The sequence below is a fragment of the Lissotriton vulgaris genome, chromosome 1_1 (genome assembly GCF_964263255.1).
Source record: "Lissotriton vulgaris chromosome 1_1, aLisVul1.2, whole genome shotgun sequence".
NCBI lineage: Eukaryota > Metazoa > Chordata > Amphibia > Caudata > Salamandridae > Lissotriton > Lissotriton vulgaris.
This window is the reverse complement of record NC_141685.1, coordinates 278356579-278383349: the sequence shown is the minus strand read 5'-3', so window position 1 is coordinate 278383349 and position 26771 is coordinate 278356579. Positions and strand designations below refer to the sequence as shown.

Here is a 26771-nt window from a genome sequence, read left to right as displayed (position 1 = left end):
CAGGTGGTTATTAGCGGTTTAAGAACAAGGGCTCCTTCACCAACTTCTAATCAAGGACAAGCGGTCTTTTCAGGATAGATCTTAGATATACCCTTTTCCTACAACAGTTTGGGCTCTGGAAGTTCACATATATGTTTACAAAACACACAATGTCTCGCGACGGTGAAGCGCGGGATGGAGTGGTGAGGAAGGGAGCGCATTTAAAACTGATAGCGCGACACTCTAGATCAACAAGTCGGATGGGTTGGGGCGGGGAGAAGGGGAGTGAGCGAGTGGGAGGGAAGCGCGTGCAGTGGGGAGGAGGAAAGGAACAGAGCGCATTTAAAAGTGATTAAGTATATGCGACCGGATTCCTTCAATTAAATAAAAATGGAAAGAGATGCGATGTCGTAGGTTGGGGCTCAGATTTGCATGCAGCCACTGGAGAAGCCTGCTTGTGGGGACTGGGAGGAAGGGTGACGAGACGCAGGCCCTGCAGTGAATAGTTATGGGAGGAGAGATGCTGGCCTGAGGCAGAGCGCACCATATGGAGGGGAGGGGGTGGGCAGAGTGCAGGAGAAATGCTGCTGGCAGGGTGAAGGCTCGGGCAAGCTCGTGCGTGAGGAGCTTGTCACGTGATTCTATTCTCGTGTACTGTTAGAAATCCGCCTGTTCGAAATTTTCTGGTTTAGCAGTAATAGGTCTCTCTACGAGACCTAAAAACAGCAACTACTGCTTCATTGTAGCTAATATTGAAAATTCTTCAGTTCTGAAACGAGGACTGAAAAAACTGTACCGAGTCTCCTTGAAATTACATCAAAGTCAGGGTGGCACTCTGGGCCGGACTGGTACTTTCAGGCAACGGGCAAACCCCGGTAGGCTGGATGTGGTCTGGGTATAAGGATATACCATAAGATTGAGGCCTAATCTGATGGTATGAGCAAAAAAAAAAAAAAAAAAAACCTGAGCAAGCATTTGGGGCATGTGGAATGTTGTCAATTATTCCAAGAAAAGAAGTGATATTTTATAGCTTGAATGCAGGTGTATGTAACATAGCTGCCAAGGTTTCAGATTGCCATGTGTGACATTTTCATAATTTCATTGTAATTATGAGTGATGTTTCAACTACTATCAGTGACACTTTCTCGTGAGCAGAATCAAGCAATGTAACTTGTTAGCAGTTTTAACTTCTTGCACAAACCACACAGGACTCAGGGTAACCGCACCAACACGCAGAAATAACTTGTCTCCCTGTAAAAAGCAGGCTAAGTAATAATAGGAACAACAATAAATGTTTTCCAAAGGGGGACAATCGCCCTTTTAAGGTCCTTCTGCATGAGAGCCCTGCTCTCCGCACAGCATGTCCCAAAAAACGCGACTCGTGGACTCCAACATGGAAGTACAGCCGCAAATGCCAGACTTCAACACAGGGTCCTTAGCTGCTCTGATGTGGGAAGCACCAAAGCCGACCAACTCACAGCGACCCCCTAGGATTCCATGAGCAAAGCTCCACTCCTCACAGTAACTTACAGCAATAGACAATGAAAGCAATGGTAGCCCACAAGGCTGCACCACCATGGACAAAATCAGGTATCCGCAGAGAAAATTGGGAAGAAAGAAAAAAAGGTGCCAGGCGAGGGCCTTTTATTGGAGGGGAAAACTTGGAATTGATGGTGTCAGGTGGAGGCCGGGAAAAACAAAACTGTAGTGAATTCAAGCATGGGAGGGACATAGGGGTAATGTATTAAAGCATGTAACTACTTATTAACTTCCAGTCAGGTTTCTACGATGCTTTCTACAATGGACACAATCCCTATACTGTAATGGACAATATTGTGAATGATGCTTACCAGTCACTTAACATAAAAGAGACATGATCCCAGTTTCTTATGGATCTCAGAGGTGTATTTCACATTATTTATTATGAAATCCTTTTGAGCACACTCCACAAGATAATAGTTCTGATGGAATAGTAACACATTGGATCACATGGAGAAGTGTGGCTCAATCGTTAGAGCGGCAGACCCTGATGCAGAGGTCAGGCCCGGGACCAGGGTTCAATTCCCGCCTCGGCGGGTCTTGGGCTCAATTTCCTCAGACCTGATAATTCTCGCCCCGGTGCCTATTCTAATCATGGGTCCCACTCTGCAACTCTGGGCAATAGCTTGCTTAATCTCCACAACGGCCCCAACAGCGCTGGGATGCCTGGCTTCACCTTGGGGGTGCCCAGGAGTGGACATTTCACAGGAAAAAGCCAGGAAGGGTTCCACAGCGGTATGCGTACAGTGCCAGGAAACCCCGGTTGGGGTATAAGTGCGCTTTACAAGTACAAATTAAAGTCATTTCATACAACAAGAACCAGAAAATGTATTATACACTCCCTGTCCGTGCATTATTCAGATTCCGATCACTCAGACTACTAGTACCCATATTTGGAAAGCACTGCCACCTCATATCAGAATTTTGCACTGATCTAGTAAGTTATAAGTATCCTTGCATGCAGTATGATAAAACTGGAACGAAAGAACACGTAAGAGCAGGGGTGACTCCGCTATTTAAAAGCTAACAACCATTTGTTAACTGTGTAATTATTTTTTGTCATTGGCGCACAGTTGATGTCGGTCTGTCAAAGTACTAGAAATCGAACAGCAACACCTGACAAGTATCAATAAAGACAGCACATAAAATAACTGGTCACAATTTTAACGTGCTAACTTGCCTCGGACATTAAGGGTTTAACAATGTGCATGTCAGAAATGTTAAAATGAGCACAGCCTTTTAATGAATTATTGTTCTGTTTAGATCAGAATAAAAAAAAAACAGGGCTGCTTCAAACAAGAAAAAGTAACCTATTAAAGCAATTCTTTTGGCAGGGGAAAACAAATGGTCCATATTTTATTCACTAAAATGCAGCACTCAAGTTTTTATTTATTATGTTCTGGAACTCCGAAGAGGTCCACATAAACAAGAAGAAAGAATAATAAACATATACATAATATAAGATACTTAAGAAAAATACAACCAATCACTTGACGACATTTTTAACTAGAACTATGAGCTCAACCAACACTGTTAATAAAACCTAATAGATATTTAAAAAACATTTAAAGAAATTAAAAATGTTAAAACAAAACCTTGCATTAGGAGGGTTATATAAAGCACTCAAGAAAGAATTAGCAGTGAAAATATTCAATGCAGCACTCACTAAAATGCAAATTCGCAGTGGTTGCGACGCCTACAGCTGAGCACTTCTTGTTCCATGACTAGTTGGGTTAAGAACCCTTTACTTCATCTCCAGACGGACTCTTTTCTCTTGCAGGAAATGCCTTCCCCTTAGCAATCACTGCATAGGGATGTCTCACGGGGCAGAAAGGCGACAGCCTCGGTACTATCAAGGCTGCATAATTAGGTTTGGCAGTGTAACTTGTCATGATCAACTTCATATCGTGGTGCTTGCAGCCACACTTTGGTTCAAGCCTGCGGCCTGCAGCCTCCAGCCTCGCCTGTAGTGATGCCAGGGCTTCTGATCTACTACACAGGTAGCTCTGCAACAGGACAGGGGGGCAACTACTGACTGCAGGCAGAGCAGTCTGATCGTGCGCTGCTAAAAAGGAAATTTCTGAGAAATTGACAAGCACACTGCTGCACTGTACCACGTATCTTCACTACTACTTACTTCAACTTGGCTCAGGCCGTGAGCCACAGGAATTCAGGTTTGCCGCCCGCCACATGAATCCAGTTACAAAGTCCTAGCTGCTGCTGCAATGATCTCTCGACTCAGTCTCCATAGCCCCTCGAATTAACAGTGCACACCCATTGCCCCACTCATACACGCACCCACTGCTCTTAGCCCCAATACCATCCCCAATCCAACCCTGGACAAGATCATATCCACCCTCCTACAAGTCAAAGAAGATCTTCACACCATCAAAGAACTTCTTTTCGCACACCCCAGACACCCCCTACCCACCACTTCCAGCCCAACAAGTACACCACCCGCCCTTCAAACCTTTTCACTCATCGCTCCCCGCATTGGCCCTCTATCCCTGATCGCAAGGCCACTGATCGGCCCCGGCGCTCCCTAAACCCCCTCTCTGAGCGAGACTTACACTCTACTCCGGTCATACGGCCCAGGTCCCACTAAACACCCACCCACCACACACCTTCCCATACCCACGATCCTCACAAATCCCCTCAGGCCCCCCACACTGAGCAACAGCGCTCCTTTCCCAGTAACCTCAGAGAAGTCCCCCTCTCCCTAGAACACTCGTCCACTCCCCTCACCCCCAGACTAAAGTGTATCCTGCTCAACTGCAGATCGGCCCCGAGACACTCCTCCGACATCGCGGATCTCATCTTATCAATGGACCTCGATCTAGCCATTCTGACTGAAACGTGGCTAACTGAAGCCTCCAGACCTATAATGGACATACTAGTCCCCCCCACCCCCCAACTATTACATTATTAGACTGGACAGAAATGGCAAGACGGGCGGGGGAATTGCATGCATCTATAGGAGCAACCTCGCTGTTACTAAAGGTCCCTCCCCCTCCCTCACCTCCTGCAAACTCATCTGCCTCGATATTACTAGCGAAGGCAAACCTGTATGCTCCCTACATGTCATCTACAACCCACCTGGGGATAACCTCACCTTCTCCCATCAACTCATGGACACGATAACCTCCAACGCCGGTCGACAGATCACTCAAATCTACTTGGGAGATTTCAACCTCCACTGGAATGACCAGAAAGACACTGTGGTGAATAGCCTTAAAACTTTCCTCAACGCACTTGACCTCACCCAAATCTGCAACCGTCCGACACTCTACCCAGCTGGAGGCAATCCAACCCTGTGACTGGTCAGACCACCACATTATCACCTTCTTCATCAACCAAAAGGTCAAACTGAACCTGGCTCAACCAAGATCTGGAAGAGGGACTTGAAGAATCTTAACCCAAACTCCTTGCCTGCCCACACAGCCAGTCTCCTGCTTCCCCCGGCGGGCGTGTCTGATGTTCACTCTGACCGACCTCTACCTAGACACTATGACTTCAGTAATCAATGAAGCCGCCCCCCTGCAACTGAAAAGAGTCTCCTCCAAAAACTCAAACCCATGGTATAATGGTAGACTCAATGAAGACAGACGTGCTATGCGCATGGGAGAGCGCACATGGAGATCTGACCCCTCAGCACTGCACCTTAAAACGCTTAAGAGTAAGAGAAACGCCTACTTCAGAAAAATCAAACGCTCGAAATCAGTCTTCTTTAGCCAACAGCTGGACCAAGCAAAAAACCGACCAAGAAAACTGTTCGAGTTAGTCAAAATCCAAACCAAGACTCAACCTCCACAACCTAACACCTCAACAAATGATATTCCAAGCTGTGATGACTTCTCTACTTTCTTCAAGCAAAAGACCGACAATATAAGAAGTGATCTCCTAAAGGATGTAAGTCTATACTCCTGTTCCATCTGCATAACTAACACTCAACCTAAAAACAACGCTTCATGGACGTCCTTCGACACCTATTCTGAAGAATCAATTCACAAATTGCTCGGCACCTTGAAGCCCGCTAATCACCTCGCAGACCCACTACCTGCCAATGCTGTTAAAGCCCTCACCCCCCTGCTCCTCCCACTCTGGACTAAAATCATCAACGGTTCCCTTCAACAAGGACTCATCCCAGACTCCCTCAAGATAGGGCAAGTCACACATATACTCAAGAAACCCACAGCTGACCCGGCCGACCTAAACAATTACCGCCCTATCACCAATATCCCCACTCTGGCCAAATTGCTAGAAAAATGCGTTCAACTCCAATTGACAAAACCCATTGATCAGTTTGACCTCCTCAACCCTCACAAATCAGGATTCAGAGCAAAACATAGCTCGGAAACGGCTATGACACACAATTGATGACGCTCTCCAAATCCTTGATCACAATGAGTCCTGCCTCCTCATCCTTCTTGATCTCTCCTCAGCATTCGATACGGTCAAACACGAGAATCTACTGGTGCTGTTAAATACCAGAATGGGCATATCCGGGACTGTACTCAAATGGTTCACGTCCTTTACACAACCGGTCTCAGAAGTTCAAGATCAACAACGCACTGTCCTCACCTGTGCCCGTAACACTTGGCGTCCCTCAAGGTTCCTACCTATCCCCCACATTGTTCAACCTCGTCATGGAGCCACTCACTACCCTAATTCAAGCATCAAATATACACTTCCATATGTACCCCAATGACACTCAACTCTACCTCAAGCTACAATCCCCGGAAGACATCAAGCTTTTGAACGCCACACTAACACCCAAGCATGGCTGGCCGATAATCACCTCAAACTAAATGCGCTGAAAACTGAGTTCCTTCTGATCTCACCTCCGGCAAAAAAGGCCATCACCCAAACCTGGCTCACTCATCTAACCGCACTCAATGTCCAACCCACCATCGTGGACTCTGCGAAATCCCTTGGCATCACACTTGACTCCAACCTCAACATGCAGCAGCATATTAGCAAAGCAACTAAAGGAGCCAACTTCCAAATCAACACTCTGAGAAAACTCAAACCCTTCCTACCACCCAAGGACTTCCAAACTGTTGTACAAGCCCTAGTCATTCCTCGTATAGACTATGGAATTGTGGCTCTCAGCGGGCTGCCCCTAACCACAACGGCACCACTAAGAGCCTCGCTGAACGCAGCCGCGAGACTCATCACTGGCTCAAGAAAACACTCACATATATCCCCTGACTTAAAAGCCCTGAACTGGCTGCCTTTTGAAGCCAGAGTTCAGCTGAAAATTGCCTGTATGACACTCTGTCGTTCACCACAAGTCGCCCAACTACCTCACTAACAAGCTGACTGTATCAGGAGGCTCAAGAAGCACAAAAAACCTCCTTCTGAAACCTCGCAGATTCCGGAAGGAAAAAACATACAAACGCTCCTTCTCAGAAATGGCACCTAGGATCTAGAATGCACTCCCGCAAGAAACTAGGCTTATCCCCTCCACTGTTCTCTTCAAGAAAGAGGTAAAAGCCATCCTTATGGCTAAGTTTACCTGAACACTATTGTTACTGGAACATTGACATTACACGGCCCATATATTATCGGCTACCTGTGTTTATCTGTGTTATACTCTTTTGATTGCTACTGGATCAAAGCCATTGCACGGATTCTATATTATTGGTTTCCAGTTTGTTTACTAGGGTTTATACTATGACCTGATTGCTCTACTAACACCCGCTAGGGTGCTAAAATCTTATTCGATCGCTACTGGAGCAAAGACACTGCACAGCTCCTATTTTTTTGTTTCCTGATTGTTATTAGTGTGTATACTCTTATGCGATTGCTACCCTACCTTGCAACCCTCTCACTTCCGAATATCATAATGTCTCCAAGAGTTTGTCTACCTCTCCTCCGGTTTCTGTAAAGCGCTCTGATATCTGCAAGGATCTTGTTCGCGCTATATAAAACCTTAAAAATAAATAAATAAATGTCAATTAGGAAGGATTTTAAAGTTAAACTTACTGAATCTGAGCAACGCTGCGGCTGCCCTGTGCTAGCTCTACAGGCAGCGCTGCACCAGGATTTGCACAATACCAGTCAGCCTTCAACTAACTCCAAGCCAAATGAGTTCTACAGGACGTCGTCACGTAGCGAGCCACAAGCCTGCGCCAGCAGCGCACGCACACCACGCACACAGCACTTGCTGCCAGCCATTCCAGTCTGCTTTAAAATTACTAGGCAGCTAAGGCAGCGCTAACTGCTTGATAGCCAGGCGCTATACCTATAATGCCTGAAAGCATTTCAGTGCGGTGAAGCGGAGCACCACACTGAAATGCGATAGTCAAATGCCTGAAGCGTGATACTTGGCAGGACTGATGCATGGGTGAGGGTCTCCCTGTTTCTACTTTCTTGAAGGGCATCAAGCAAGTAGACAGCTCCCTTCTGTAAATGGCTGACCACACCGGAGTCGAGCCTAGAAAATCAAACAGCAAAAGGAAAATAGCAGCAGTTTTGCCCCAGGCAGAAAACCCAGTGTTCTGTCAATCGGTGCAGAAGAAAAAACTATTGCCTTTTGCAATATTTGTAGCCCTGTTGAACAGCAGCATGACTTCTGTGCATCAGATTCATGGCTGAAAATTAAGAAAAAAGCTATATCGATGTAGCCTTCTTGTGAGAGCAGTTGTGAGATGTCTCAAAGGGAGGGAAGGAGTGCAGCATGGAGGGTATAATGACTTCCACCCCCGACCCTGCATTCCCACCATCAAAATCAAAATGTGATTTGCGGCCAGCATTGCCGCCCAAGCTCACTCCACTGTGCAGCGCAAAACCGGGATGAATCAACCGGGATAAATTAGTCGGGGCTGACTGTGGTCTGGAGAGATGTTCCCATAACAGGAATCATTTTCACAGGCAGGAACAGACCGGGCTGTGAAAAAATGTTCCCAGAGCATTAATAATCATTTCCACAGGCAGGAAGAGGCCAGGCTGAGGTCTGGTGGTAAAATTGTGGCTGTGGTACACTCTGGGTGTGTTGGATGTTGTGACCGTGGTGTCTTCGGCAGCAACAGGTGTGCGCATGCCACAGATGTGTGTTTTGCTGTGATGTGAACTCTGCCGCATCCCTGTGCTGTCCATCACTGTGTGGTGTCCATCCCTGTCCGTGCTGCGTGTCATGACTATGTGCTTTATCACTATGCGCCTGCCCTGTACTGTGTGTTGTGTGACTGTTTTCTGTGCTTTGTGTCATTGTGCTTTCGATCTGTGTTTCACTGTATCTGTGCTGTATGCTGCAGTGTCACTGTGTGCGTGTTTTAGGTCATTGTGTATGTATTGTGTGACACCGTCTTTGCTGTGTGTCACTTTGGTTCCGTGCTGTATGTACATCTGATTGACAGCAGGTGTTTGACTTGTGTCTATTTTTGGTGCGCTCTGAAAGAATGTCTAAGTGTACATATGACTGGATGTACACAGACATCTCCCCCCTCCCCCCAAAACCCTCCTAATAACGGTTGGGTTCGCTACACGCCGGGCGGGACTGTTCTGACAATTTGCCAGGGCTGCTTTCAGCTCCCAGTCCGGCCCGGACTAGAATCAATGTGAGGGATGTTTGCCTGAGCTTCAGAACCAGAAAACCGATAAAGGGCCAACCTTTTGATAAGTTGTGTGCTCCACCACTGCAAAGCACGATGAGTGAGACGGTCTACCAATACTAGATTGGTTCATTGACCCAGATTCCACTGACGTGCTAAACATTCTTGTAGAGGACACATGTGTAACCTTGCATGAGGCACCATTGCAATGCAGGATGCCCTTATTCTCAACAGTTGCATGAAAGTCCTGACAAGTATTGATTGGTCTGAAACTGTAGTACCACAGTTTGAATATTTCGAAATCTGGCTGCATTGGGAGAGGCTAGAGCTATGCAGGTCTTTAGAGTCGTTCCCAGATAGGGTTGCATTTGTGAAGGCTGAAGATTAAACTTCTGTGACATGCGGTAAAACCTAATTGGTGGAGTAGATCTAATGTAGTATGAGCGTGTTGAACACTTGTGTGCTGGCTTTGACGAGGCAGTGGTCTAGGAATGCGAAGACATGAACAAGTCTTCTGAGATGTGCTACCACTACTGCAGGAGTAATTTGAATTGATAGTGCTTCCCTGCTATCACAAATCTAAGATATTTGCGATGTGCTGGGTGAATCGGAATGTGAAAGTAAGCGTCTAAGTCGTATGGACATAAAATTGCTTTGTTGTAGCAACGGAAGCACCTGTTGAAGCATGAGCAGGTGGAAATGTTTCGACAGTAGGTACAGATTTAACACCCTTCGATCCAAAGTTGGTCTTCAGGAGCAGTCCTTTTAAGGGATTAGAAATAACAGTACACCCCTGAACCTTGGTACTGTAACTGAACTGGTTCTATGGCTTTTTGTTAAAAGGGCTTGTACGAGAGTTTGAGTGCGAGGTGGAATATTTGGAGGATTGCTGCAGAGCGCCAGGCAATAACCATGTCGGATAGTGTCTGACCCATTTGTCTGATGTTCTGGATTGCCAAATGGGGAGAAATTGTCAAAGTCTTCCTCCGACAGATGTTAAATGATCGGTTGGGGAAGGGAGTGTAGGCAAGTCACTGTTTATTGGGGGAATGGAAGTTATGCATTGGCGCGCTCTTACCCCTACCTTTAAAATATTTTTGTTTGTACCCTCCTCTATATAAGACTCTAGAGGAAGAGGGTTGTGTGTTAGACTTATGAGGAAGCGTTTGGGTCTGAGGATGTATTTTTGGAACCTCCCCTACAAAAAGAGCAGCGAAAGGAGCCTCTGCTCGGAGACTGAAGCCCTCCCACGGATTTTGCCACATCTGTCTTTTTTCATCTTTTCTAAAGCCTCAGCCACTTGAGGTCCAAAATGATGCTGCTTGTAAAAGGGAATATTTAAACTAGACTCTTGGACTTGTGGTTTAAAACCTGATATTCTAAGACAGACATGTTGACATAAGAATGCTGGTGTTCAATTCTCTCGCTGCAGTGTCAGCAGCATCAAGAGCACATCTATAGAAAAATTAGATAAAAGTTTGCCTTCTTGGACTAGCTCTTGTGCATTTTTCTTGTGCTCTTTTGGGAGGTATTGAAGTAAGCCTTTAATCTTGTCCCAGTGTGCCCCGTCATACCTAGCTAGCAGGCCCTGTGTGTTGGCAATGCGCTAGTGGTAAGCATCTTAATTAACCACTCTTATCAGATGCATCAATTCATTTCTGGGGGAAGTGCATTAACAGTTTAAAGGGAGCGGTCCTTTAAATAAAACAGGATCAGAGGGTGATTCTTTATATCTTTATAAACCCTGGATGATAAAATATGGCCCAAACAGAGTCCCTAAAAACCTCATCTGCAGATCTTATGTCTTTTAACATCAGGAGACTGACTAGTTCTATGTCGAGACCCTAGTCTCAAACAAAAAGTTGTAATCCAAAGCCTTTGTGCAGTGTGACTTCATGATATACTGCTTCCCTAGAAATCAGCTCTAGATAAAACCATCTAGAGGTGATATTTTGCAGGGCATAGATCTGGATAATTATCCAGGATAAGGAAACCTTTCCTAGGTGCACTGTAAGCTACAAACAATTGAGTGGATTTACATAAGAATTTGGTGGTGTCCAAATAGAGTTTTAGACGCCTTTTGACATCCAAGCAGTGCACAGCAGGTTAAGCTGAGGTTTGAGGATTTTGGGAAGAATAATTTTAGTACAACCAGGTAGTTAAGATTAAAGTCGGAGGGAAATTAAGGGATAAACTTAGGGTTGGTTCGAAGAATGACACTATCATTCTTAGAAAAGCTCCTTGATAGTGAAAGGTTCGAGTTCACCTACTCTCCTTGCCAATGTAAGCCAGGACAGGAACATTGTATCCCTCAATGTACAAGTTGAAATGGGTGCTTCAACTGAGCAAGCACAGTGTTGAGCAGCCATGTAGGAGGAGGAGATCTCAAGTGGAAAAGTCCCAAATAATACTTTGAGGAATTGCTTTACCAGTATGTTGGACCACAAAAATGGAATCTCAGATCAACGGAAATGAGATAGTCGCTAAGAGTACTTTCATGGAAGCACAAGCCAACCCTGCACATTCCAGTTGCAGTAGGTATGGCAAACTCCTCTAGATCAGCTAAAGTGCACTCTTGTCATTTCCACATTAAATACAGAATCTTGTCCACTTTAAAGAATGTTTTGTTGGCACGGTCTGCTCGAACCAGAGATGGGGCTTTTCATTCCTGTGGGATCTTAAAGTGTTAAAACTCTTGGGTCTCAGAAGCCAAGGAGATTACCTCAGAGAACCGGGGTACGGATAATATACTTGCTCATTGGTAATAGAGATTGAATCGGTTTGAGGGGTATCAGAGGTTGCAGTGGCAGAAGATTAAGTTCTGTGCACCAGTGTTGGGATTCCACACTGAAGCTATGAAGATGATTTTGCACAGCTCCACCTTTTTCAGCACACTTGGAAGGAGAGGAATAGGAGGCAAAGCGTAGACCAATACGCTGGACTATTATACTGAAAAGGCATTCCCCCATGATCCCTATTGGGGATGCCAGTTGCATAGTACTGGCATTTGGCATTGTTGTAAGTTAGAATGTTTGTAGCTTGCTTAGCATGTCTAAGGTGTTTTGCTTCCCTAGTACATACTACACTGTCAGCGAGAACTGGTGTTGAATTGCACAGCTCCAAATTAGTGGAGCTTCTTGAGACAAAAAGGAAGAGATAGTGTTCCCCTTGCTTGTTTAAATAGTGCATGGTCCTAGTATTCTCGGTCCAGACCAGCACAGAGGAATTCCTTATTCTGGGTAAGAAGGCTTGAAGAATAAGGAACACTGCTCCTAGTTCAAGAAAATTTATATGAAAGTTCCGATGAGATGGTGGTCACTTGCTGCTTATCTATAGTTCTTGTAGAAAAGCTCCCTAGCCTTCCAGAGAAGCATCTGTTATCACCAGGGGAGAGGCTTGAATCAGGAATGGTAAGCCTTGACTGATTACGAGGCTGTATCCAACAGAGTAGTCTTACCAATGTTGGATAAGCCTTGTTTAAGGTGGTATCCAGGAGGGCTCTTAAGAAAGTTAGTCGCCGGGAGGGCTGGAGGACAGATGTTTCTGGGTTTAAGGTGAGGACTTGTTGGTTGAACAGGCGCAGACAGACCTTGGTAGATGCTCTTGAGGCTTGGAATGTAGGAGCCTAGCCAGTCATCGCGGTAAGGAAAGGTCTCGTGATGTTGCCGGATATATGCTGCTAATGAGGCTAGATATTTCGTAGAAATGCAAGGGGCAGATTTGCGACCTAAAGGCAATACTCTGAATGAATAGTGTCTGCCGGCTGCCGCAAATCTGAGAAGCTTTCTTCTGTATGGGTATGTGAAAATATGCGTCATGATGGTCTGAGGACACCATCTAGTTGTTTCAGTTGAGGAGATTGTGAGAAGTTTGCCTGATATGTAGTGCTCACTATTCTAGTGATCACTGTGTATCATTCCAAACGACCCTTATTGATGATTGGTTGTAAGTCAACCTTATAGACCAGCTATCCTAGTAGCATGGACAAGAGCAGTCTTTAGGCTAAACTCTAGAGGGCGTGTTAAGCCAGCTGTTTTACCATCACATATACCCCTTGAACACCAAGTGAAAGGACACCACACAAGTTATGAAAATAAAAGGATATTTATTTATAACAAGTCTACCCTGATCTCTTTATGAGTCAGGGAGCTAAGCACACAACAAAACTCTTAAGAAAATACTTTAAGTTGCACAATTTACACAAATGCCCGAGGGGCACGAAAAACCATATATTTTAAAAGTGGAATGCGAAATACTAGCAGGTAAGTAACAAGATCCAGAGGCTTTAGGATCGCTAGGACTACACTACTGAACCTTCAGGTTAGGAGCAGGAGGCCTAGGGGGATCGGGTGCAGAGTGTGCACTCTCACGCGGGATGCGGGACAAAGTCTATGGATACTAGTATTCGTAAAGTTAGTGTTATCGGACGAATCTGACTAGATAGGCTGAAAACGAAAAAGGATCTGGACACTTAGATAGTGAACCTACGTTGGAGCACCGAAATGCTCAAGTAACCTAGCCCAGGGGCTGCGGCTGCATAGGGTTCAAAAGACGTCGGGAATCCTCGTTCCAGTCTATGGAGCCTGAAAGAAGAAGTTGCTGGCAGGCAACCAGTGATGATGTTCGGAGTGATCCAAGCCTGGATCAATGATGGAGACGACCTGAAAGCAGAGGGGACTCAGTTCTTAATCACTAGCCAGTGATTAGGTGGGCACCAGGATGGCACCGGATGAAGTCACCTCGACTAGGTGAGTGGGCGACGCTGGACTCTGCAGTCTTTCGGACCAGGAGGCGTTGTCGGCGACCAGGATGGAGGTGCGAGCTGTCCCACGAAGGGTTCTGCTGTCGGCGATGCTGGACCCAGGATTGGGGCAACAAACCTTGGCAAAGGCAAGCCCACGCGGTGGAGTCAAGATGGCGTCTGGAGTGGACCGGGAGGGTCTGGGGTGCTCCTCTCTTGGAAGGGAGCAAGGGCCAGTCTGGAGCAACCAGACCAGCGGTGTAATCGTCGTGGTTCGTCGTCAGGAGGGGCACTAGCCAGAAGGCAAGTGACCGGACAACGCGGTGAGCAGAAAGGCCCCACGCACACAAGCTATCCAACAGGCCCCCTCCGAACCCTGCTTTAGGAAATTGCTAAAGACCTGGCTTTTCACCCAGCCACGCTAGCTCTCCTATTTTTATGCCTAAGGTTATCAGTGATCTACTAGCGCCGGGACACCTCCTCGCGAGGTAGCTGTTCGCGCTGTATAAAATCCAGTATTATTATTATTATTATTATTATTATTATCTCGTGGATGCTGGGGGGCTGGACTTCGGTGCTTGAGCTGCTCAGGGTTAGGGCTTCTCAAACTCCAAAGCACTCAGTCGAGGTTCCCTCGGCGGTCGTGCTGGATAAGCGTCGTGCAGTTTTGAAGATGGCCGGTCCCTTCAGGTCTCGTCACAACCACGAATCTCAGCTGGGCTGATGATGCAGGTAGAGGTCAGCGATGCCAGGGAATCCGGGTCTCGTCGAGCTGGGCAGTCTTGATCCAGAGGATGGACGTGCAGCAAACCGTATGCGCACATGGTGCCCGCTGGTGCAGGGTGGCTACTCCTTAGCCACAAGGGAGAGTCTTCAGAAATGTTCAAGAGTTCTTTCGTGGAAAGTAGTCAAAATTCAGAATTATCTAATTTGGGAAGGGGGCCCGCTCCTACCTTTATACTAAAGAAAGGGGCTGGCACGCGACTAGGTCCTGCCCATGGGTGGGAACAGGAGGGGGGTGGTTACACCCCTCTCCCTTGTCCGGACTTTCCCCAGCTAAGGGGCTGGTGTGCCCCTGGAACTGGTTCAAACCGGCAGATGCATAGTGAGCACCGGGGTGCCACTTGCAGTCACCTTCCTCTCAGCCCTGCCTACCTGGGATACACAAAACCCTGTCTGGGATGGTGCTAGCACCGCCCCTGACAGGAAACCCTTTGTCCAAGCTCTCCTCGCTGGAAGGACTCCCAGCAGCAGGAGGTCAGACTTGTGTCTGTGGTGGCAGCATCCATTTTGTGATGCTGAGGCTCGAGTTAACTTTAACCGGGGTTCACAGTTACATACATGTCGTGACCCTCTAGAAGGGTGGAATGCTAACCCCGTCGCCAGAATTGGCGAGGGGTTAGTATTCCAATTCGTATGACACCTTACTCGACATGTTTTGATTAAGCGATACCAAAGATAGCAAATAACCGCGAGGATTATAATGCACTTAGGAGTTTATGGTACGCGTTATCATGGAACAGCTATTAGGACTTGGTTCCGCAAGCTGCGGACGGGCTCAGCTCATGCCAGAGCACCATCTCACATAATTCCAAGCACTCTGCCTTCGGGATTGTTAAGGCCTGCCACAGGAGTGACTGATAGGAATACCTGTGTCCATTTTAGGGTTAGATATAGGAATACTATATCTAAAGCAAAGGGTGTTTACACCACCTTGCCCCCAGCTGTCGTGCAGCCAGTTGTGTCACATTTGGGTGGCATAATACATGCTGCAGCCCCTGGTAGGCCCTGGGTACACCTATGCCCTGGATACCTAAGGTATGCTGTACAGGGACTGATAAGGTGGCCCAGTACCAATTGGTAAATGCACCTAAGGTACAGGTGTGTCAATTTAGAGAGAGAACAGCTAGGCTGTGGGTCTGATTAGCAGGCCCACAGCCAGGGAAAGTCGTAAACCAGTGAAGCAAAAAGCAAAAATCTGGGGGGGGATCATAGGATTGCAGACCCTACTCTCCTACAGAGATGCTACACATCCTGGATAGCAATCATGCGGAATGAATTTCCTGAGGAATTGGTTTAGACTTCAAGTCGAGAATTGGTCTCCACTTTGACTTTTTGCGAACCAAGAAGAAACAGGAATAGAACCCTTTCAACCTCTGGTGAAAGTGAACGCTTTCTATTACTCTTCCGAATCATGGAAACAATCTCCAACTTTAAGAGGAGTAAATGCTTGTGAACAAGGTTTCAGTGGGGTTAGGAGTGTTGGTTCTATGAATTTCAGAGAAATACAAATTGTACTAGGTCCAAGACTAAACTATTTGTTTCAATTTGTTTCCAATTTTACAGGTAATGGGAATTTGTGCCTCCTACATTGGAAGGAGTTGGGGAAGCAGCCGGCAGTAGAAAGTCATTGGTGACTGTTAGTATCTTTGTTCTGTCGTCCTGGCTTCTCTCTGAAAGAGGACTGGTTGTAGGCAGCTACATATGGTTGCCGTTGGGCAACTTGTGGTCCATATTGTTAGCTTAAAGATGTAGAAGTAGGATGTCAGTAATTTTGGCAAACCTCTGTAGGATGACTGACGCTTGTCCCGTGCACCACGAAAAGGTATCCTTCTATACTGTAGAGTGCCAATGGCTTTACCAGTGTCCGTATCTTCATTTATTCCTTGCATTTGCCTATTGTGACAGCCTAATGCCAGGGAATTAGGTACTGACCATTGATGCAGACAGACAAGAAGTGCTGCCTAGGTTATCAAGCCTTCTACCTTTCTTGTGCTTATAATGGTTTTTCGATCTATGTTGTGTGGGACCGCTGTAGACAAAGGTGTGGATGACCGTATCGCCGTCGACGCGAGGGTTGCCGTCGACGCGAGGGTTGCCGTCGACGGCAAGTCGACGCGAGGGTTGCCGTCGACACGAGGGTTGCCGTCGACGCGAGGGTTGCCGTCGACGCGAGGGTTGCCGTCGACGCGAGGGTTGCCGTCGACGCGAGGGTTGCCGTCGACGCAGGAATCTCATGTGAGAGATTATTTGCATGCTTCGTTGACGAAGACTTGGAAGCGTTCGTAAACTTTAACGTCAACGACAAAGGGACTTAGCTTGAAGAGGAGCTCTCTACCCAGGACACCAAAAGTGGACACGGTGGACGTAGAAGACGTCCCTGCAATAGCACCCAAGGCGGATTTCATCGAACAGGCTTCCGTCGACGAGCTGTAATCGGAGGAGCTGCAGAAGGCTTTTTGAAAGTATGTTTTACCTTCACAGGAGAAGAAGATTCTGAAGCCGGTTTCAGAGTATTGACAAATTGAAGATTTATCCTGTTAAGGAGGCAACTTAGAAGAGCAGTCATGTTCCAGAGAACCTTCTGAAGACTCTTCTTTAGAGGCTGTCGAGAAGAATTACCTGCAGCATAATCCAGCAGTCTTTTGAGGCGTTTTAGAGAAGGATTTTGAACAAACATCTCTCTTCATCAGAAACCAGATCCATCTTTAAGCCTCTGCAGCTAGAATAGAAGCCTCTCTTCATAATCTGTCAAAGTCTTGCTGGAAAACATGCAGCATACCTTGCAGTTCTTGGGTCTGGATAGAGACAATAAAGGCAGCCTTATTGGGGGGGAGGAGATGATCTATGTGTAGTCTCTTCCTTCAGGTGCCACAGGACCCGAAGCCTTTTTTTTTATATGTTTGACATGAGGCGCCTGTTTACTCCACCCAAACACAGGTAGAGCGCGCTGCATAATATAGATCTGGTCAAAAAGAAGAAAACTCTGAAGAAAGGCAATTCAAAAGAGTTGTGACGAAGAAACTGAGCACAAATCAGTAGACTCTCCCTGGCACGTCGTGCGGTAGAAAAATCTGAGGAACTGGAGCTTCACTCAGGAACTACAGGGTAGTATCATCTGATCGGTTGCTCTCCAAGTTTAGTACTATTTTTTTTTAAAAAGGGCATGGATAGGTTACTAAATAATTAGGCTTTAGACCTTAAGTTCTATGTCAATCGGGACATTACTTTTTAAATTTAGCAGGAACTCCCATTTCAGTAGGGAATGATTCAAGCATGTGAATCTATGAAAGTTCCAATACTGGAGTTAAAACTTTTGGACACAATAAAGACCTATATGCTGTAAAATAGAGAGGAAGCTGAATCTTGATATGTGACCATCTGAACTTCTCCAAGGACTAAAGTCATACCTGTACTTGCTGTATGTACTAACAAAGGGTTAACGTGAAAGGAATGTGTAATCGAATGCATACACCATCTCATGGGCTGGTTTGACTTTGCAAGAACTATTTTGCTGAATTTTGGCTTATAGTCAGAAGACAAGATTATTTACGCCTATATTGGGAAAGGTGATGCGCAGGCTGCTAGTGAGGCACCACTTGGCTTGGTTTAGAGTGAAACAGCTGCTAGGGCAGCAACGCAACTCTGGCTATCGGCAAGCTCCAGAATCAGACTTCAAATAGTTGTAGACCCTCTTCATGGCTTCCCTCTCCAACACCGCACTCAACGAGGTACAGCAGCATGGGCTGCCTCAGGTAAAATGTTGGTTCTCCAACAGTAAAGTCAGCTCTGTGCACATTTCGGTTCTCCAGCAGTACAGTCAGCTCTGTGCACACTTCTGGAGTGCGCTTCAGCACCTGCCACTTCTGGGTAACAGTAGCTACACTAAGCATTTATTAAAAAGCACCAGCATACTGATCAGAAGGAAAATATTAAAATGCTGCTGGAAGAGTCTGGAAAACATTTTACTCCGAAACAGACATCAAAACAGGAAACGCAAGTAATTCTGAGTCCCAAACTAAAGACATAGGGGCAGATTTATGATAACTGGCGCATCCGCCACCCATGGTGAGCCGCATTTACAATGCGGCGCACCATGGGGCAAAAACGGCAAAGATGCGTGACGCATCTGTGCCGTAAAGGTGGCGCATTGCTGGAGTTGAGTAAAAAGCGCGACGCAGCTCCAGCAAGGCTCTGGGGTGCCCCATCTTTACAATGCTGCGTCAAGACCTACGCCTGCACAGGGTTTTGATGCAGCATTGGCCTGAAAGTGACAGAGTGAAATCTTATAGATTTCACTCAGCCACTTTTGCGAGACGCACCTGCCCCGGAACGCCCACGCTGCGCCGGAGCGCCCAAAAGTGGCGCAGGGCTTTACAACGTGACGCATCTGCCTAGATGCGTCACGTTGTAAATGGGTCGTAGGGAAGCGCAACGTTTACGCCGCAGTTGCGTGACGCAAACGTGGCGCATTCCCAACATAAATCTGCCCCATACTGATTAAGAATAACATTAAGAACAACATTTTTTTTGTTGTCTCCAATTCATATTAACTGGAATTTGGCTGAAATGTAGTAGCGCCCTGCCTCGGAGGTTAGAGGACCAGGTCTTAATTTTTTTTAAAACAATAAAACAGTTTACAAAACAAAAAGCTGCTGGCCACAAGTAAATCTTTTCTACCACGTCCCTGCTTACTAGCCTACCTAGATAAACTAAACTATCGAACACTACCGAGCCATTCACCTTTATAAGAGCAGAGAGCTCACACTGTTGCTGAAGTGTGCGTATATAGGCATTATGACACTAGCAGCACACGGCAGGATTAAACGTAACCAGTAAGGTACACGGAGAGAAGCAGTCATTAAAACAATGGTTGTAGGGGGCAGAGACACAATGACTGTGCAATATTGGTCTACTTAGCAGCTTGACATAGCTAAAGCGATCTTTACGTCAGGAGAAACGTTGCAGCGGTGGTTTGCACCTGCACAGCTCTGCCATGCCCTTGGTAAAAACCTCATCTCAAAGACCATGACATCAGTACCATTAACCACATCATTGGACACAAACTGAAGGGCACACATAGTTCTCGAACTGTTAACATATGTTTAGTGTATGCATCACAATGAGACCACAGGCTAACCTTCCGTAGGCAGGACAGACACGTGAACGTTTAGTTAGCACACTTCAGTGGTTTAAGTGGGCCGGTACTGAGTACCGGCACTGACGTAGTAGATTTAAGGAGTGTACTGGTACTTCTGAGAAACACGCAGGTACTCCGGTTCAGAGTGCCTGCACTTCTATTTTTCCATTTCAAGCCTTCCGCATTGCAGGTAAACCACGGGACACAGATATTCCCTTTCCCCCTTAACGCCTGCTTAAGAAACGTCCTGGACGAAAGAACACCTACCGGTACAGAGACATTGCTTTGCGGAGGAAGGTTCTCCTTCACGTGCGGGGGTCCGGAATGGCCGTGTCCGAGGTCAGGATTCACCGCCACGATGTCGTCTATGTTTATCTGCACAGGCAAAAGTTAGGGTCGTTTTAGTAGTAGAAACTGCACATTTCTCAACACAGCGTAATCTGCAACAATTCAAGCGATAGCCTAAAACAGGCGAGTTGGAACCCCACAGCAGATATAAAAGAAGCGAAAGCAAAGTGTAAAATGACCGCGCCAGAGTCGGACCGTGTACCGGGAAAGCACACTCAGCTCTGGCTTTATTTATCTCTACCGGATCGGGTTAGGATAGCTATAAATTGCATCAGCGAGGAAATCGACAACCCAGATCTCAGCACAAGTGCTGGTGGACAATCTGAGCAGCCGAAAAACACCTCCTAATGTTCAAATAAACCAACTCCTGTAACATACTTATACATTTAATACACTGAAAGCGCATTATCCTTTCATTTCTTCCCACATCAATTAAAGTGACCATACACTACAGAACTCTCAAGTGCTCACTAAACTGACCAGACTCGATGCAGGTTTTATCCAGATGCAGCTGACAGAAAGGTACAGCGAGGCTGTATGCGAAAGGCTTCTTAAAAGGAGTACTTCGGGCTTTGTACATAGATATAAGTCACTATGTAACGTCTCCCTTTTCCGAGCACAGTTCGTTTGTAGTCCAGTAGCAAAAGCCCACAGCGCAGCAAGTTTTAATGCAGAGAAATGTCCACCTGAAAAGCATCCCTCTCATAACCGCTTTCCCCTTTTGAATTGCAGTCGCCAATAAAGAGTTGCTCATCCAATTTGTGCCTTGGAGCGGTCTAGGTAATAGTGTCCTAGGATCTAATGGGTGTAGGTGGGAGTGGGGGAGGGCATACGGAGCGTGATTAATTGGGCAAGAAAGGAGGGCGACCACCTTGGTAAGGAAAGGAGCCCTGGTTCACAAAACCAACTTGTCTAGGGAAAATGTAGTAAAAGAACAGTTAAGGGCATGTAGTTCACAGACCCTCCAAGTATAAGTTATTGCAAACACAAATACAGTTTTGTTAGGTAACCTACATTGAAAAGAATTATGAAGGGGGTCGAACAGAGTCCCATTGACGAACCACAAAGGAAGGGAGGGGAAAAAGATTAGGACCACAGGAAACTTTAACAAACAAAAAGAGTCAGAGGAAGTCAGACAAGGCGGCTAAATAACCTTTTACAGTGTTAACGGAGCATCTTTTCTTAGCCAAGGCAAACAAAACATATGATGATTATCTGCAAGGGATCTGCTCCATTATCTGCACACAAGTCAACAAAGTTGCCCCATATAGACAGTCTGGGGAAGAGGAGGCGCAACATGCAGATAAAAGGACTTCTACCACTCCCGGAAACTTAAAGGAGCTCAGTTGTCCCCACTTAATCTCCAAGCATGTAGGCTGAGATCACAGATTGGGGTGTAGAACCATTCCCTCCAATTGGAGATGGTCCAGCCTGAATGGCAGGCGAAGCAGGGTGATGAGGCGACAGAAGCACAGCAGGACTGCATACTACACCGGGCCTGCTTGCCACACCAGGCCTGCTTGCTACACCCTTCTCTGCCAATCGGGGGCGATGAGAATGACTGAGTTAGTAAATCATCAAGAGAACCTGAGGAATATCAAGGGTAGGAGGAGGAAAATGCATAGTGCAGCTAAAAGCTCCCCCTCAACTGAAGTCTTTCCCCAAGCCCCCCCCCCCTCATTTCCCCCACCCCAAGGCTCCCCATAACAGATACCAGAGAGCACAGAACTGCGGGCATTGAGGAAGCTAACAAGTTTACATGGGTGTCGCACTGGAGAAAACAGTTGGACAGAATGCAGAACAATGTCATACATTCACCCCAGTCCAGAGATCTGGGCCCAAAACCATCGTTTTGCTCACCATGCCATTCCAGTTTGAACCCAGCCACATGCAAATCAGTCGTGACCCTGTGCCTCATGGGAACAGTCCAGCCCGAACTGCCAAGCCAGGTCCTCCCTGGACTTGAAACAAGCATCCTAGGACCGGGTTTCCGGGTTCCACCCCTCTTCAGCCAGGATAGCTTTATTCCAATGGCATCCCCTTTGGGTTTGCACTGAATTATCAGTAGCAACTTGCAAATCACGTTTAAGTCCCAGAAATGTATACCAATTTCCAGCAATAAAGATAAAACGTGCATCTAGTATGTACACAGCTACGAAGTTACCATGCTGGTAAGCAAGCATGCAAGTAAAACCATAACCGACAAACTAACAACCACTTTAGAACACAGAACACTATCAAACCATGAAACGGAAGGAACATTTATAAAGCGCATTAAAAAAAGGGTATCCAGGTGCTAAGCCATGCAGGACACGATAATACAAACCCAGCATCACAACTTAGGACCAAAAAAAACATGATTTCAGAGTCTTTTTAAATACAGCAAAAGCATCAAACTTCGATATGTGGGCAGGTAAGGTGCTCCATTCCCTTGCGGCAGTCCTAGAATAGGAACTGCAAACCCCCCCCCCAACCCTCCCGCAATACCTAGGATGACTGACAGAAAACGATCTGAGCGATCTGCAAGATACATACAAATTAATAAGTGCAGAGATGTTTGAAACCTTCATGGTTAAGGCTGAAAAGAAGGCATAAAGCCTTAAATACAAATCGCTTTTGACAGGGAGCGAATGTAATGAGCCAGTACCGTTTAGGTATGTTGACTCCCCAGCAAACAAGTATCTCATTTCCTCCTACGCAAGTCACATAACACTGCTACCCTACTTGGGGGTAGCTAGAAAGCCAGCCAATATGAACAGCCAAACTCCATAAGGTCGTTCTAAGATCAAACTGCCACATCAACTACCTGACAGTCATCACTATTGATGTGCCTACTTAGCATATTTAACTGCAATTTTTTGCCTACAATGCCACACTCAACTATGCCACAGATTAGAGACGGACACGTGTCCTGAAAAGGTTAGGAGAGGTTTCACTCATTGGTTCTCTATATTGGAAGTCAATTTACTCATACTTTGAAGGCATCAGCGTCCACAGCAACAAATTCACACAGAATATGATTGTCTACCACCCGTTAGTAAAAACAATGGCCGTTTATAATCTAGCAGCCACTGGTCCATTGCCCCCACTCCCCCCCCCCCCCCCCCCCCCCTTGGACAGGCCAGATCCCTTAACTAATTTTTTTTCAACTGCAATCATGCACGTAAGTACCCACTCAGAAAAGCCCTGATAATCATTAGGGACCGTAAGTACATAGGACCCAGAGCATTTATGACCAAGAACCCTTCAATTAAGTGCCACAAAAATGAACAAAAATGCTGTTTACTTTAATGAGCACATTAAGGACAATCAAGTCCATTGTCTCATCAAGATGGTACAGGACTCCCTTGAACTACTTACACCACAGCAACAGGCAGCCAATTGATACACTAGTTCCTTTTGTAAGAGCTTGTGCTTGCTGGTGGGCGGAAGGTAATTCAACTGCACAGGGAAGTGCAAGCCGCAGTTTCCGCATCAGCCACGGTGACGCGCACACCTGAGAGTTACATTCAGCAGGGAGATTAATCTTTCATGCAGTTAACGGAGGGGTGTGTCCTGAAGGTACGATTAGCACAGCTGTGCTATTGGGCAAATTGGTATAAAGGGTATTTAGGAGGGGCACACAATTTTCTCAAATCCCTCAACTAATCTTTTGCCATGGCTACAATCAATCTCCCTACACCACAACCATTTATGATAAAGGACTGCTAAGTAAGCAGTTTAAAATTGGAGGAATGGAAGGATTTTCTGAAACTAACATGTGCGAGTGTAAAGAGTGGTCACCTGAAAAAAAAGAGGATACGTTGGCACTGTTTAAGCCCAGGTGGATTCAGGGTGTATAACCATATAGAGCAGAAGCCTAACCAGGGATATGGAGATTTGTTCAGCCAGGCTTTTGCAGATTTGGACACTTCTTTGTCGCCAACTATATGCAAGGTAGTTCACAGATTTACTTTATCAGCAGAAACAAGGGGCCAGCAAAACAGCAAAAAAATAAAACAATTGAAGACTGTGGCAGCATTCAGGAAACCAGCTTGGTCTTGTAGATTCGAAGTGCTAGAGGAGGAACTGATTCAGGACCAGGTAGTTATGAACTGCACCAACCCTCCCCTCCAAGAATACCTTTGGATCAATGGAGAATCTAGCTTACGCGAGTTAACCGCCATTATCAGCAAAGCAGAACTTACTTCCAGGTGTTCTAAAGCCGAAGTGGCTTCAAGCAAAGTTGAGCACACTGATGAGATTCAGAATTGTTAAAGGGAACAGGCTGAAAAAAGGGGGAAAACATGTGAAAGAAAGGAGGGTACAAAAAGCCACAGAAATTGTCTGATTCAAAAGGAAAGTGTTACAGATGTGGGAGAACTTCGCATTTGGCACATAAAAGGTGTCCTGCTTTAGGACAAAGGTGTGCCAAATGTAAAGTAACAGGTCATTATGCACGGGTTTGCTAGAAGGTTAGCGAAGTGAAATGTGTGGTTAATCAGTTGGAGCAGGGAGAGGAGAGTTTAGAATCGGAAGGGGACGATTCATGTCTTGTGCCTACACTAGGTGACTAACAATACAGAGGTCAGACAAAGGAAGAAGCCAGTATGCAAGATTGTAGTGGGTGGCATGTTGATAACCCTCATGGCGGACTCAGGTTCACCATACACTTATCAATAAGAGCACTTGGGCAGATTTGTTTAAGGGCAAATGTGGTGAGAGGTTAAAAACCCCTAATGTGCATCCTGTCAGCTAAACCGGCATAAGACAGCAAACACCTTACCTCTCGTCATCCTCAATTGGTATTTTTTAGTTCAAGCTGGTTTTTTGAGTTGGCCTCGGCGGCTGTCATATTCCAACGTCTCATGCACCTGGTATTTAAGGACATTACAAAGGTAGTCTTCTTTCAGGGTGAAATTCTTTCAATGAGCCGGAATAGGAAGGTGCATGATAAAGTTTTGTTGGAACTACTTAGGATGTTGGAATTGAATAGGTTGACAACCGAAGAGTCCATGTTTGCAAGGAAGAGTGACGTACTTGGGGCTTGAGATCAGTTCTGTAGGGATTGGTTTTAAGTCCGAACTAGTTTTCGCCATTAGAAATGCTCTGGTTCCTCATAGTAAAGGTGGTCATATCTTTAGGTCTAGCTGAATTTAACAAAATTCATCCACAATTTGTCAGACAAAATGTTTTGTATTCAACAAAACAAAAAGGGGGTGCAAATTTGAATGAACCAACGAGTGACCGCTTAGTTTGGATGGCATTAAGATAGATATTTGCTGTGCCAGCACTTCAGGGCTTTGGACTAAACTTAAAAGCTATACTACAACGGAGGCCAGTGGATGAGGATTGGAGGCTGTGAAAGTTTTACAAAAATGTTGAAGCTGTTAAAAAACGGATAATCAAAAGTTTTTATCTTATCTTAATAGAATGTGGTATGGGTAGGCGATAGAACACTGTTACTGCTCTATTTTATAGAGTGTTTTAAAAGCAAAGTTTTACCATCTAATCGTTTTAAATTCAATAACAATTTTATCTTTGTATTTGTTGATCTCAGTTGAGGTCTGAATCAAATAAAAATGTACTGACAAATTTACTGACAGCTGCGATATCCCAAGTACAGGAGGATGGGGCAGAATGCCTATTAGCGTTTGCTCCAAGGTCTCACTCCAACAGAGAAAAAAGTACTCGGTCATTGAGAGGGGCCCTGGGAAGTGTATGTGGACTCAAACATTTCCAACAGTACGTGTGGGGTTTGTGTCACATTGAGGCCAGACCACAAGCCCCTTACAAAGTATGTGCCAGGCGTACACAACAGAATTGCAGACTTTAAGCAAATTTCCTTTACCAGCTAGTGGCGATATAAATGAGTGGGATGACTGGTTGGTGGCTACATTTTTGGTGAAGAATTACACAGCATATCACACAATGAGTGGATTGAGAGTATTTCTCAGGACGAGGAATTAGTGGCAGTCAGAGTATACTCTAGGAGGATGTCCAGAGCAATCCCAACGAGACCGAGTTCTTATTCCCTTTTGGGAGGTAAGGTACGAATTGTCGGTAGAAGGTTTGTTACTCAGAAGTGGTAAGTCGGTTCCTACTAAGACATTTTGCGACAAGGTGATCAACCTATGCCACAAAGGACACCCTGAGATTGTAAAGAGCAAGTGCAGGATAAAACAGTCACACTGGTTGCCTGGTGCTGACAAGAATATTGAAAGGGTGGTCAGTTCATGTGTAAAATGTACCAATTCAATTATTGGTGTGGTTACTTATAAACTAATCTCTATAACTCATTGTAGTTCCAGGCAAGCTGTGAGAAAGAGTAGGTATTATTTTGGTCCAGTAAGAGTTTAATAGTTTGCAGAAGTATATTCTGGTACTTACAGATCACTTTTCTAAGTGGCCAGAGATCAAAGGCATGGGTAGGGCTGGTTCCGAGAAAGTGTTGTATTTTTTGGGAGAAGTATTCACTCATGAAGGTTTGCCAAAGGATACGATTTCAGACAACGGAAGACTTTGAGAGTGAGATTTTTGAAGAGGTTTATTATGGAAACAGGACTAGTACATAGGACTACTTCCCTTCATCAACCTGAAAGAAATGCAAATGTTGAGCTCCTCAGGGTGATCAAATACATTATTGAATTGGCAACCAGCTATCAAATGGATTGGGAGGATGAGTTGTGGAAGACTAAGTGCGTACAGA

At 45.8% G+C, this 26771-nt stretch overlaps 1 protein-coding gene across 2 annotated transcripts in view; it reads right to left on the bottom strand.

Annotated features, from left to right (window-relative positions):
• KIF2C (kinesin family member 2C) overlaps positions 1-26771 on the bottom strand; it is a 1247488-nt gene that overhangs the window by 1037936 nt on the left and 182781 nt on the right. For both annotated transcript variants that reach the window (XM_086952306.1, XM_086952307.1), the window contains exon 3: positions 20003-20110. In XM_086952306.1, the coding sequence (XP_086808432.1) occupies positions 20003-20110 (108 nt within the window). The remainder of the gene's footprint in view (positions 1-20002; positions 20111-26771) is intronic.